This window comes from Rana temporaria, chromosome 4 (assembly GCF_905171775.1).
Source record: "Rana temporaria chromosome 4, aRanTem1.1, whole genome shotgun sequence".
Classification (NCBI taxonomy): Eukaryota; Metazoa; Chordata; class Amphibia; order Anura; family Ranidae; genus Rana; species Rana temporaria.
The window spans coordinates 7767673-7782352 of record NC_053492.1 but is presented as its reverse complement, the minus strand read 5'-3'; the positions used below and the strand labels follow the sequence as shown (position 1 = coordinate 7782352).

At 47.2% G+C, this 14680-nt stretch overlaps 1 protein-coding gene and 1 long non-coding RNA gene across 2 annotated transcripts in view; both read right to left on the bottom strand.

Moving 5' to 3' along the window:
* Nucleotides 1-14680, bottom strand: part of LOC120935480 (zinc finger protein 585A-like) — a gene marked incomplete at its 3' end in the record, with an annotated part of 218553 nt that overhangs the window by 82190 nt on the left and 121683 nt on the right. The window contains exons 4-5 of the mRNA XM_040347531.1: nucleotides 11528-12095; nucleotides 6804-6822 (exon numbers count right to left, since the gene is read on the bottom strand). Coding sequence (XP_040203465.1) covers nucleotides 6804-6822; nucleotides 11528-12095 — 587 coding nt within the window. The remainder of the gene's footprint in view (nucleotides 1-6803; nucleotides 6823-11527; nucleotides 12096-14680) is intronic.
* On the bottom strand, nucleotides 12335-13471 carry LOC120935848. Its single transcript, XR_005748534.1, has 3 exons — nucleotides 13430-13471; nucleotides 12940-13078; nucleotides 12335-12374 (listed from the first exon to the last, which is right to left on the bottom strand). It is a non-coding gene; the product is annotated as an uncharacterized LOC120935848 (long non-coding RNA).

Below are 14680 nucleotides of genomic sequence, written 5' to 3'. Positions count from 1 at the left end.
AATACCTGGATATAGTAAAAGCGGAGGTCCAGACATTAGAGATCCGTGAGGCACGGCCCACCAATGGTCAAGCAAGAGTAGTACAATCAGTGCTGGGAGAGGGTTAGCGGACTAGCCAACTATCTACCCCAAATTTTGTGGAAGGTTTTGTTTCGTTTCCGGAGTTCAAAAGTAAGTTTATACAGTGGGATAGCGTCATTAATAAGTTTTAACCAGAGGGATTTCAGAGAGGTCTGTGTGCCCTTCCAGGACAGTAAAATTGCTTTTTCAACATAGAAGAAGAGTCTGCGGAGCAGTCTCTTGGCATGTGATGATAGGTGTAATTCACATAATAGGCAGTTCTTGGGGTGGATTATGTTTGGGAGGCCTAGCGCCGATGAGATGAAAGCACCCACTTCTTCCCAGAAGTCATGGACTACCGGGCATATCCAGAAGCAGTGTAAGAAATCGGCCTCCCGGCCACAGCCGCGGAAACAGGCGGCTGAGGGCAGGAGACCCATCCTGTGTAACCTAGCCGGAGTGAGGTGGGTATGATGGAGTAGTGAGCGAATGTCCAGTCATAGAAGAAAGGTTTTAAAATGCTTTATTTCCAGGCCCAACATGGCCAACATCAACATAAAGTAGAGCAAGAAGGTTAATGAAGAAAGAGAGAACCTTGCAGTATCAGGCCTGGATATGAGGAAGAGCAATCCTGCTCTTAGTAATGCAATAGTACAATGGTAGTAGATACAGTTCATCGCCACTCTAGCCAGTGGGTGAAGTGCCCCCGGACAGACTTCTTCCACAAGCCTGGCAGCCGAAGTGTCACTTTAGATTGCTGGGAGGAACAGGCCTCTGCCACAGACCTGGCTCTAGGGCCTCTGCCACAGGCCAATTACTTGAATGAGCTAAACGAACGGATGGAAATTGAGCGAATCCTCCCAGTAGATTATGCATAGGTCACCGGATGACAGCAATAGTATACCTGTCAACATTCCGGTCACCGGTTCCCCGCGATCTCAGTGGAGTTGGGAACCCAGTGAGTCACTGGGGCCCCTTTCAGGAACATGGAGCTCCGCGTAGCATGTGACCCCGGCCTGGAAGGCCATCGCCGGGGTCCGTTGGATGCGCGCACCCTGAAGGTGGGTGCCGCCCCTGGAACCCGCGAAGAAGAAGAACCAAAGACAATGGCGTCTGCCACAGACATACTCTCCCCCAGCATGCTCTGCGAGAGAAAACTCCTCTAATTGGCTGCTGGGGAAAAGTGGCTCTGCCAGAACCCCTCTAGCGCCAACTGTCGCCCAGGGGTAGTACCAACACCCCTGGAGCACAGACTGACCTACAGGACAGTTCAGGAATGACAGCAGCCCATAATTTAGCAATTTGTGAATGGGAGCAAAATAACTCTCCCATTCCCCACTAACTTTAGCCTAGTGCTCATACTGAAAGTAAGGGGGCGCTACATATAGAAAGAAGTTGGGAAATACCAGGCCTGCCAAGTGCGCTGGCAACCGTAGTGTTTCAAGTGCTACCTTGGGGGGCCACCCTTCCACAGGAAAGTAGTACATATTGAATCTATGCGTTTAAAAATAGATTTAGGTATTTTGCAAGGGGAATTGGCAAGGATATAGAGTAATCTCGGTAGGTAGATCATTTTGAGGACGTTGGCCCTCCCCATAAGATCCAGAGGCAGATCCATCCACTGCTTGGTTTGCTCCTGAAGGCGGACCAATAGAGGATCTAAGTTATTGGCGACATATGAAGATAAAAGGGACCAGAACCCCAAGGTACCTAAAGGAGGATACCACTTGAAGCTTGGAATCCGGGTGAATCAGGGGAGGCCCAGCCACATCTAGGAGGAAAAGATGACCTATCCCAATTCAACCGGAAGCCAGAATAGTCTCCAAAGGTATTAATCTCCACCAACAGGGCCTGAAGTGATTCATTAGTATCAGCCAGATACACCAATGTGTCATCCGCACAAAGTAAAATGCGCTCCTCTATATTAGCAATTGGGAGTCCTTTAATTGAGGGGGAGGAGCGAATGCGAACCGCAAGCGGCTCCATGGCCAGGGCAAACAAGAGGGGCGACAACGGGCACCCCTGTCGTGTGCCCCTAGTAATCGGAAAGGGGCCAGTGATAGAGGAATTGACCCGCACCCGAGCTACAGGGGAGGTGTAAAGGAGTTTTATCCATGCTACAGCACGGGGGCCAGTGGCGGCCCGTCCATAGGGGGCGCCGCCCCCCTCCCCCAGTCAGTAAAAAAAAATCAAAAAAAAAATGTTTATTTAAACATGTCACTTTAAGGAAAAAAAAATCAAAAAAAGGTCCTTAGGTGCACTGTGTCCGAGCGCCGGGCACAGAGCCGTGTGGGTAGCGCCACATCTGTGCAATCACGGGATTGCAGACAAGGCGCTACATTGGCAGCAAAAAAATGCCTTTGTGGCACTCTCCATCTCGCCACTGCTTCCGGCGCGATGGACTGTATTGTTATGGCTGGGCGGGTGCACACTTTCTGTGTGCACCCACCCGTCTCTGTGCTAGTCCCGACATCACAGGAAGAACAGGAAGTGATGTCGGGACTCTTGAACTCAGTGCGCCTGCAGACAGTAACAGTTCATTTATTATTATATACGGCGGCATCAGTGGCACAATACCCCCCCGCGGCGAAAATAGGGGGCGTAATGGCACCCCCCGCTTGTTAAAAGTTTATTGGTGGAAATAGCCCCCCCCCCCGCTTGTTAAAAGCTTTTTTAGATTTAACATTGGGCGAAAATAGCGGCCGAAACGCTCCCCCCCTGCTTATTCAAAGGTTTTTTTATATTTAATTGGTGGAAATTGCGGCCGGAATGGAACCCCCCCTTGCCCTTTTTCAAAGTTTTTTTATATTTAACTTTGGGCGGAAATCCACCCCTCCGCCTATTCAAAGTTTTAACGCTTTTTTTTTATATTTAATATTCGCCGAAAATAGCAGCCGGCGACCGCCCCTCGCTTATTCCAATTATTTTTTTTTTGAGATTTAATGTTCGGCGGAAATAGCAGAGAACACAACCCCATCCCCCCCCCCCCCCCGCTTATTAAAAAAAATTGCAAATTGTCCTGCGACTTGGGACTGGAAAGTTGCAGGATAGGTCAGACCCGATGAGAACCGTTCATATCTGTGCAACTTCAAGTAACAGCGACTTCGAAGTAGTCCCTGATTACTTTTGTCCCACTTTGATGTGACTTGAGGTCCATAGACCTCCAGAATACACAGGCATTGCTTCAAGTCGCTGCAAAAAATTGTGCCAGAATCTTGCGACTTTCAGGCTAACACAGTCTGAAAGTTTGATGCGACTTAAAGCAATGCCTGTGTATTCTGGAGGTCTATTGACCTCAAGTTGCATCAAAGTGGGACCAAAGTAATGCAGGGACTACTTTGAAGTCGCTGTGACTTGAATGGTTCTCATTGGAAATCATGGGGTACGACTTGTCATGCAACGTTGAAGTCCCAAGTTGCAGGACAAGTATGTCTGCAGTCTCTGGTAATCTTGTGCAGTATGACCGCAGTCTCTGGTAATCTTGTGCAGTATGACTGCAGTCTCTGGTAATCTTGTGCAGTATGACCGCAGTCTCTGGTAATCTTGTGCAGTATGTCCGTAGTCTCTGGTAATCTCGTGCAGTATATCCGCAGTCTCTGGTAATCTCGTGCAGTATGTCCGCAGTCTCTGATAATCTCGTGCAGTATGTCCGCAGTCTCTGGTAATCTTGTGTAGTATGTCCACAGTCTCTGGTAATCTTGTGCAGTATGTCCGTAGTCTCTGGTAATCTCGTGCAGTATGTCTGCAGTCTCTGATAATCTCATGCCCATTTAGAGTCCTTCATTACTAACAGTGTCATATTTTAGTTTGTTTGCACCGATCTGTAAGGCTGCGCTATATACCATGATTTGTGATGCTGGGGCTATATACTCTGTGCTGTGAGGCTGAGCTGTATACTCCTGACTCTATGAGTGGAAGCAAGTGGAATACAGGGGACGGAGTGGGTGTATTCTATAGGGTGTGTGGCTTATGAGAAGTGGGAGGGACCAAATGTGAAGGGGCGGGGTCTTGCGCCCCCCTATCGTAAAACTTCACCAGCCGCCACTGACGGGGGCCAAAGCCATACATCTGTAACACCCGAAACAGATATGGCTATTCCACACTGTCAAATGCCTTGCAAGTGTCCACTGTCCAAAGACACAATAGCATGAGTGGGAGGACAGTCATGTGGATATTGCAGGTTTTGAAACAGCCTGCGGATATTCATTCTGGTGGACCTGCCGGGGATAAAGCCCCCTTGGTCACTATTGATCAAGGGCGTGACTACAGTGTTCAAACGGTTTGCCAATATTTTCGCCAGAATCTTAACGTCCACATTAATAAGAGAAATTGGACGGTAAGATTCGCATTTAAGTGGGTCCTTAGGGGGTTTTAATAGAAGTACTATCAAAGCCTCTCGCATCGTTGGAGGGAGGATCCCGACATCTAGAGCTTTGTTATAGGTTCGCAAAAGAAAGGGGCACAAAAGATTGACAATTAAATTGTGAGTACTATTCAGTTGGGAAACCGTCTAAGCCCGGAGTCTTATGTGCAGGCATTTGTGATATGGCTGCAGCAATTTCCTCAACCGGGATAGGTGCATCCAGCACTTCACGCCCCTCCGTTGACAAGGAGGGGAGAGATATGTCAGCTAAGTAGTCATTCAATTGGGAGTCATCGTAGTCAACCCTAGAGGTATACAGGTCTTTGTAATAGCATAAAAAGGAGTCTAGGATATCCCCTGGGTTGTCACTGATGGGGCCTTGAGCAGTAAGGATACGTGGGATGGAAATGGGAGAGTGGTCAGGTCTAGTCAGATATGCCAAGAGACGTCCAGCTTTATTACCATGTTCAAACGATTTTTGTGTGGCATGCAACATGCGTTTTTGCGTGAGATCTAACAGACGGAGTTCATACTCCCTATGGCTCTGTAACCATGCCTCCCTCGTGTCGGAGGCAGGGTTAGAGGCATAAGCAGACTCAGCACGCACCATACCAGTCTCAAGTTCCTCTGTAAGCATCCGGTTATTTTTGCGCAAGACCCCTGTGATGGATATGAAAGTGCCCCTCAGAGTTGTCTTAAACGCATCCCATTCAGTAGAAGGGTCTACTTTTCCCAGATTATCCCTCCAATAGTTTGTGATGCCTGTCCTGTATTCTCCCTGAACTACCTCGTCCTCCAACCAGTATGAGTTCAGGCAACAAATAGCAGGTCCCGAACCTGAGAGGAGGAGGTCCACTGAGAGAGGGGCATGATCAGAAACCCCTCTAGGCAGATATGAAACGGCAGAGACAACAGTAAGGGTCTCAGCCGGAGCAAATGCTGTATCTAGTCTGGACATGGTGTGGAAAGAATCCGAGTGGCAGGAAAAGTGGCGTACATCCGGATTTTTCCATCGCCACACCTCTGTAAGGCCATGAACCCGTGCCCAGTCTAGAAAAGAGGCAAAAGGTCTACCTCGACCACCCAGGCAGTCCATAGTTGGATCTAATATAGCATTAAAGTCCCCCACATAAAGTAAGGAGCCAGGCGGTCTAGTCAGCAGCTGAAGTTACAGTCTAGAGAGTACCTCCACTGAAAACGGGGGGGGGGGGGGGGCGGGCACATAAATGTTCACCAGGGTAAAGGTCACGGTAGAAATTTGCAAAGTAAGAACAATAAACCGCCTGTCAGGGTTGGTTTTAACTTGTACCGTCTCACCCGGGAGAGATTTGGCTAGAAGGATGGAAACCCCCCTGGAGTAATTAGTATGAGGGGCATGATAGGAGTTAGACAACCACAGGCGTTTTAGGGCCCTTGTTTTAGAGCCTGGAAGGTGAGTCTCTTGGAGGCACATGATGTGTGGGCGACATTTTTTTAATACTGAAAAGACCAGGGATCTCTTCTGGGGTGCATTCAGACCTCTAGTATTCCAGGAGACTATCCTTAGGGGCTTTGCCACTGTAAAACATACAGTAGTAAATAAGCACAAAGTAACATGCATACAAGAATATAAATGACCAGACAGGCCGCGCCACCTGAAGCACATACACGCACATGAGTAAAAAAAGTATGTGGATCTGCCATCAGGACATCATGAGCCAGCAATGAAATAATAAAAACCATTAAAAGTCTGCCATAGGCAGCAACCTGAGAAAAAATATAGGAGTCAAAATGTGCAAAAAAAAAAAAAGAGAAAAAAACACCAACAAAGTCCCAGAAAGTCTAGATGAAATCCCTTGCCCCCCTCCCCACTCGGCCAACCCCAACATAGCGAGCCTTGGATCCCTGAACTGTAAAACGAAAACCCTCCTTAAACTGAGGGAGAGCTGTACCGTGGCCTCGCCACTAACTGGTATGGGGGGTGTAGTGGAGTCCAGAATGACTCCCGAGCAGCATTGTAGGGGTGAAAAGCATCACAGTCCAACAGCGGATGCAGTAGATTGCAGAGTAAACAACCGGCAGAAGTTGTAGGGGGATAGGCCTGTTAATAAGGAGGAAGTTCAGCCTATTAGGATTAAAGATGACAGGGTAATAGTTCTCAGGCCTATTGCAGGGAGGCGTACCATACCTTCATGAAAATTCGGATCAGACAGTGCAGTCAAGGCAAATGAGTTCTCCAAAATGGAAGGATGGACATATCCATAATCAGTTCAAGGCAAACAGAGGAGAATGCAGGGGCCTAGGACCACAGATATTAGGCAGCCCTATGCCTAGGAAGAACTCTATCGATCATTGAGCCAGGCCATAGCCTCCTTGGGGTTGTTGTAGAAGTGCGCTTTACCCTCATAAATGATGCGCAGCTTGGCGGGAAAAAGCATGGCGTAGGAGAGGCCCTCCGTATGCAGGCGGGCCTTCACTGCCGCAAAGGAGGTGCGTTGTCGCTGGACATCTACTGAAAAATCGGGGTACACTGAGATGGTGTGGCCATTGTATTTAAGTGGACCCAGGCGCAGAATAGCAACTTTGTCTTGGAAGTTGAGGATCCTTGCTATAATGGATCGTGGGGGTGCTAATGGAAGGTGGGGGACGCGGAGGGGTGCGGTGGGCACGCTCAATGACATGTGAGAAGGATGGTGCGTCAGTCCCAAAAATGTCCCTCAGCCAATTATATAAGAATTTTTATGGGTGGGAGCCCTCCGCCCTTTCAGGGAAACCAACGAAGCGTAGGTTGTTCCTCCTCGAACGATTTTCCAAACTGTCGATTTTGGCGCGGAGGGCCGCCATTTCCCCTGTATGGTCCCTCACTGTAACAGCTAAGGGGTGGACAACATCCTCAAGGGAGCTGATACGTTTTTCAGCCTCCCCAGCTCTGTCCTTTAAATTTTGCACATCTTGCTTCAGGAGAGAAAAGTCCATGCGGACTGATGCAATCTGTGCAGTGAGAGAGGCCTTGCAGTCCTGTATAGCATGCATGATGGTGGCCAGGGTGGGCTCAGCAGGAGGGGAATCAGGGCCTGAGCCATCCTCACTGCCTATGGGGGAGTCCTGAGACTGCAGGGGGTCTGGCTGTGCACAGTGGGGAGCAGGGGCAGATTCACTCACCAGAGCCTGTGATTTCTTGTCATGCTGTTCTGCCTGTATCCTGGAGCCATCTGAATCGGACCTGCTGTTCCGCCGCGGATTCTGGCGCGGGTGGCCCGTATTTCACCATGGATGCCAGCCTGGAATGTTCCCACTACCGTTGGGAGTATTTAGAAGTTGGTCTGGTACAAATCGGATATAGGATGCTGTAGGATGCCACTCGGAAGATAGACCTGAAGTCTCACAGGTCTGTTCCCTCTGCCATCCGGACACGCCCCCACCTTCAAAAGCACCTCACAATAGGTGGGCAAGAGATCATCTGCGTAATGTTTATAAAATTCTGCCAGATACCCATCCAGGCCCAGCGTCTTCCCGCTTTGCAGAGATTTAACTTCTGTTTGGATTTCTTTAAGGGTCAGGGGGCTATCTAACCTCTCCCTAGAGATGACCGTAAGGCATGGCAGATCCACTTGGTCTAGAAATTCATGCTTCTCCCTTCCAGTACGTTGCACCCTGGAACTATAGTTCCTGATAATAGGAGGCAAACCGGGGATTGATGCGAGTAGAGTCTGTTAGGATCTCCCCATTGATGGACTGAATACATGATATGGACACCAGGGTGGAGTGTTCCCATGACAACCAGGCTAACAAGCGTCCACTTCTCTCCCCTTGTTCAAATATTCTCTGCATCTGATGAAGTAGGTGAATTTTAACGAGGGAATATACAGATGAGGGACACATCCTGCAGGGCCTCCTGAAGCGAGGAGTATACTTGAGGAGTGCGCTCCCTAATGTAGACAGTCTCTAGGGCCTCAGGCTTAGTCTCAGCCTCCTGTAGTTCCCTGCGAGCCCCTTTATGGACTTTCCCAATGTGCTCTTGAAAACTACCCCTCATACAGGCCTTAAATGCATCCCAGGTGGTAGGAATGGGGATAGATCTGTCCCACGAGTTCCAGAATGTGACCATGTCAACCTTACATGGCATTTCCACCCTCGAGTTGGACAACCAGAACTTAGAGAGTCGTCACAGGCCCTCCGATGGTGTACACGATAACCCAAGCTGCAGGGAGACTGAAGAATGGTCCTAGACCCCCCTAGACAGGATGGTAATGTCCCTTATGCTTGAGAGGACAGACCCCCCACCCCCCCGGAGTACACCAAATCAATTCTGAAAAATGTTTTGTTTGTAGCAGAGTGGCAGGTGAATGCCCTCAGCTGGGGGTGTCTCCACCCCCAAACATCTGTGAAGTTAAATGTTTCTGCCTATGCCTATGCCGGATGTCTGAGAAAGTCTGTCCATCCCAGGGTCCGGGACCATGTTAAAGTCCCCTAATATCAGGATCTTATCAGTAGCATACTGCACAAGTTTGGACACTAGCTGATAGAGGAAGAAAACGGAGGCATGGGTACATACAACCCTCCGATGACAACTTCCATATTCATTCTATTGGCATGGATGATGACATATATACCCTCGGGATCTACTGCAAGCACAAACAGGCAAAAAGGCAGGGATTTGCATATCAATATACTACCTCTTCTTGAGAGGTTAGAATATGTTGAATGATATGTGTGGCCAACCCAGGGCCTTCTAAGACTCAGGAGTTCCCCCCCCATCAGGTGAGCCTACTTGCCCCTGGGCCAAACGTGTGTCTGCAGAGCAGCCCGAAGGGGGTCCAGTGTAACATGTCTAAATTAAACACCCATCACAGCCCCTTCACAATGTAGGGAAAGGAGATCGGCACATCAATCCGGTGCCCCCCCATTACCTGGCTTCATATTATACCTCCAGGCTACAAACATGGTGGTGAGCATCAGCATATGTCAGGCCGAGTAGAGATTTCAGTGGCACAGTTAGTTTATCAGGTCATCCCAGGGGGACATCCACTGCAGCAATGGAAGGAAAGAGAGCCTCAATGCCTGCGAACCATCTCTATCCAGGATGATGCCTCTTTAGGTGAAGTAAAGAAACTGACCGTCTCCCCATCTTCCACCCACAGCCTTGCTGGAAAAAGCATACTTTTGCATGCAGTTTGGCACACACAGTATTAAATGACTTGCATTGCGTTGGGTTTCCACAGAATAGTCAGGGAATATCATAAGCTTAGTATTTTCAAACCTCAACTCCTGCAGATCCCTGGCCTCCCTCAGCACCATGTTCCCTGTCTTTGAAGTGCAACAGCTTGAAAATGAACGTGCGAGGGAGAAAGCCCTGAGGACCATGTGTAGCAGGCATGCGATGGGCCCTCTCTACCATGAAGAAGGGAAGAACCGGGCCTTAGGCAGCAGCTCTTTGAGGAGGTGCTCGTAAACATAACAGGGGCTTTACCTCCTGCACCATCCGGGAGGCCGATGATTCGCAAGATGTTGCGCCTGTTGCGGTTCTCGCCGTCTTCGGTGTGACTTTCCAGGGCTTTCACTTTAACCTTTAGTGTGTGTGCAGGTCCCCAGCGTGCTCTCTAACGATATTCTCCATCGCTGAGACCCATTCAATCGTTCAGCACAACAATTGAGGCAAACTGCATGCAGGAGTGTATCTTCTCCTTGTGTAGATCTGCTCCCAGCTACACTGCTAGCAGGCACTACCAGCCCTCAAGTCGAGTCCGCCAGGACCCGCCGATCATTCGGGACAGATGCAGAACCACGGTCTGACTACGTAAACAAGGCAAATCGCTGTTCTGTAAGTAGGGAAGGTTGTGATCCTGTGTTTCTGAAAAGCAGGAACATGGATCTCTGCCTTCCCATAGTACAGGCACCTCACATAGTGAGCAAGAACATTTTAGGTACACATTTAAACCTTTGAGCGCCCCTGATGTTAACATATTTTTTAGCACTGATCACTGTATTAGTGTCACTGGTTCCCAAAAAAGTGTCAAAAGTGTCCGATTTGTCTGCCGCAATCCCGATACAAGGCGCTGATCACCGCCATTACTAGTAAAAAAAAAATCCATAAATCTATTCCATAGATTGTAGAACATTAACTTTTGCGCAAACCAATTAATATACACTTATTGGGATTTTTTTTTTACCAAAAATGTGTATCAGAATACATATAGGCCTAAATTGATGAAGAAATTCGATTTTTTACATTTTTTTTATTGGATGTTTTACAACAGAATATTTTTTTTCCCCAAAATTGGCGCTCTTTTTTATAGCACAAAAATAAAAACCGCAGACAGGTGATCAAATGGCACCAAAAGAAAGCTCTATTTATGGAAAAAAAAGACATCAATTTTATTTGGGTACAGCATCGCACGACCGCACAATTGTCAGTTAAATTAACACAGTGCCGTATAGCCAAAAAAATGGCTTGTTCGTTCTGGGGCTAAAGTGGTTAGGCCTAGGCTTGAGAAAGAAGTGTGGGTGCTCCAAAATGCATAGACACACCTATTGGGAAAGATCATTGAAATAAAGGGCTGTGGTTTTACTATGTGTGGGACGTGTCTGGTGCAATGAGAACATCCGTATCACACACTGACAGCCGCTGGACAGGGGGAGAGGATCGCCATATTGTCGGTGTTTGCTGGGCTATGTTGATCGGTTCTTATGTGAGCGTATTTTATAAATAAAAGCAATAAGGTTTTTACATTATCACACTATTGTGGGTTTAATTCTATTTTATTGGGAAGATCCGTGCCGTATTTATGATGAGACAGAGAAGTAACATACTTTGAGGGAAATTACTTACTTTTTAATATCTTTATAAATGATATCGAGTCTGGGATCCAAAGTAACATTTCTGTCTTTGCAGATGACACCAAGCTATGCAGTGTAATAACGTCCTTACAGGATGTCTCCAATTTACAAGATGACCTCAATGCTCTGTCTAATTGGGCGACTATGTGGCAGATGAGGTTTAATACACCTCGAGGGTTGTGTGGGATCCCTGATGTACAGGACTTCAGTGAGAAACAATTTCCTCACTCAGGACAGGGAAGTGGCTTTGGCCCTGTGTGAGATCTCTGATGGCTGTAAAGACTGGACTTCTGTGAAAAACATTTCCCACACTCAGGACAGGAATACGGCTTCTCCCCTGTGTGAGTTCTCTGATGTGTGTGAAGATGGAACTTCCGTGAAAAACATTTCCCGCACACAGCACAGGAATGCGGCTTCTCCCCTGTGTGCAATCTCTGATGTCTGTAAAGACCAGACTTCCGCGAAAAACATGTTCCGCACTCAGGACAGGAATACGGCTTCTCCCCCGTGTGAGATCTCTGATGTCTGTAAAGACCAGAATTTTCTGAAAAACATTTTCCACACTCAGAGCAGCAATACGGCTTTTCCCCTGTGTGAAATCTCCGATGTCTGTAAAGACTAGAATTGTCTGAAAAACATTTCCCGCACTCAAGACAGCAATATGGTTTTTCCCCCGTGTGAGATCTCTGATGTCTGTAAAGATCGGACTTCTGTGAAAAACATTTCCCACACTCAGGACAGGAATATGGCTTTTCCCCCGTGTGAGATCTCTGATGTATGACAAGCTCTGATTTTTGTATAAAACATTTCCCGCACTCAGGACAGGAATGTGGCTTTTCCCCAGTGTGAGATCTTTTATGAACATTAAGATTGGATTTAAATTGGAAACACTTTCCGCACTCAGTACAGGAAAACCTATTATCTGTTGGAAGGACGGCACCGTCCCTCACAGTCTGAGGTTCCTCAGGATAAGAGGAAAACGATGGTCCATCTACACTGTGTGGTGCCGGATGGACATTTGAGGTAGTCGGGTTTTCTCCTGGACTATACTGTGTGATGTCCTCATCTTCTATTTTACAGTCTGGAGACAAAGTGAGACTATCCTCTGAGGTTTTCCTCATCTCCCGTCCATCTACTAAAATAGAAATAAAAAGATTATCACTAGACATGAGCAGATTGGTTCCCCTAAACCAGGACTCCGCCCACATCAGGCAGCTTTGTCTCTGAGGATCTTACAATTCTACCCTCAAGGTCCCACACCGCTGCCTCCCATCTCCTGAGACTGCACTCGGTGACTTGGGTCTGAGACTATACAGACATATCCCTCCACCCGACACAGCCAGCAAACAACAGAGTTAGTAACCCTGGGAGGGGAATTGTTCTGTCAGACTTCTTGCCATACCCGGTATGGGCAGAAGACCCAAATCACATAACCCAGGTGCTTGGGTCTAGTAACACCTATGGTGAAAATGAACATTTTGCTGCCATCTGACCCCCAGAATCTCCATAAATCCAGTCTAGATACATAAATTGTGTCTGCAGCACAGAGAAGGAAGAGAAATACAGGAATACAGGACGGGGAACACAGCTCAGGAAAGTGACCAGGGGATTACAGGCTGATATCACCCAGTCCCCGCCCTACTCTGGACCAATCAGTGAGCAGTATGGGTGGAGGAATGTATTTAGTGTTAATGGCCCACCTGTGCTGATCTCTGTAAGACTGCCGTCCTCTAGAATTAGCCTCATTATTCCATCCTCTTCCATAGACTGCTGATCATCGCTCAAATAAGTCTCTTCTTCTGTATTCACCTCCACTTTAGAATATATCAGGTTTCCACCCTGAATATATAATAAAAAAGACATCAGCTGGAACAATGCAGATAATGTACAGATCCTAATGATATTATCAGCGATTGTTCCTCATCTACCTGAGGATGGTGAGGGATGGTGTGACCTTCCTTTGTGGTACATCTCTCTGGTGGGTTCCTGGTATTAGGTGGCTCCATCATATCCTTGTGTCCTTCTGAAAACTTCTCCATCACTCCATACTCCTCATCCTCCTCTTTATACTCTTCTTTAACAACAATATTATCATCCCCAAGGTTTCCACTCTGAATATATAATAAAACATTCATTGTAACAAACATGCTGTGTATAAATCAGAACCACCAATAATTGTCTCTCATCTACCTGATGATGGTGAGGGATGGTGTGACCTTCCTGTGTGGAATCCCGGAAATACAGAGGACGGGGACATCTCTCTGGTGGGTTTCTGTAGCTGGATGACTCCACCATGGTGTCCTGGTACAGGTCTTTGTGTGTTTTTAGAAACTCTGACTCTTCCATCACCCCATCCTCATCATCCTCCTCTTTTATCTCTTCTTTAACCTCAACTTTAGAATCTCTCAGGTTTCCACTCTGAATATAGAATAAAAATGACATAAATTGTAACAATACAGATAATGTACAGATCCTAATGATAATATCAGTGATTGTTCCTCATCTACCTGATGATGGTGGGGGATGGTGTGACTTTCCTGTGTGGAATCCCGGGAATACAGAGGACGGGGACATCTCTCTGGTGGGTTCCCATTACTGGATCCATCTGTAGGAAACACACACACTGACTGGATACAATGTTTGTATGTGTTTATCAGATGATGGGGGATCTAGGTGGAGCCTCCATACTGCTCTCTCCTTTACAATAAAGTCTCCTCTTACCCGGTGATGTGAGGGGCGGCTGATTGTCCATCATGACGTCCTTGTAGAGATCCTTGTGTCTTTTTACATCTCTATTCTATCAGGGAGTGAGGTGGAAGCGATGTGATAGTCATATGATCACCAGACTTCACAGGAAGAAAACTCTAGGATATGAACACAAATAGTAAAAATGATATTCCCAGAATCCTCCTCACCTCATCATTCAGGTCTCTATTTTATTAAAGCCCCACTTCAGACTGATTTATAATTTACCCACACATGACCCACCACAGTACACAGGTTCAGAGCATGTTGCAGGCATTCTAAAGCCATTACATACAATGCAAGACCAACAGTTCCACTTCGCTAGTGAGGATGCCAAGGGTTCACCCACATACTAAGAGCATCAGAAAAAAAAAAAAAAAAAGAGATGGAGGGACATTGGAAGGAGGAGCTTATAGGTCAGTGTGATGTCATAGTAGGTAAGTGTGATGTCATAGGATACTCTGATTGGAGGGACATTGGGAGGAGGAACTGTGAGGTCAGTGTGATGTCATAGGACATATAGACTCTGGATGGAGGGACATTTGGATGGGGAGATTTGAGTCGCCCTCTATATGAGGCTCCCGTGTAAACTAAATAATTGTTCCTGGGTGATTCCTACCTCTCCTAAACTGAAGAGTGAACTTTGACCTTTACCATACAGAAATCTGTCAGGGATCTGTGAATATAAGATCTCAT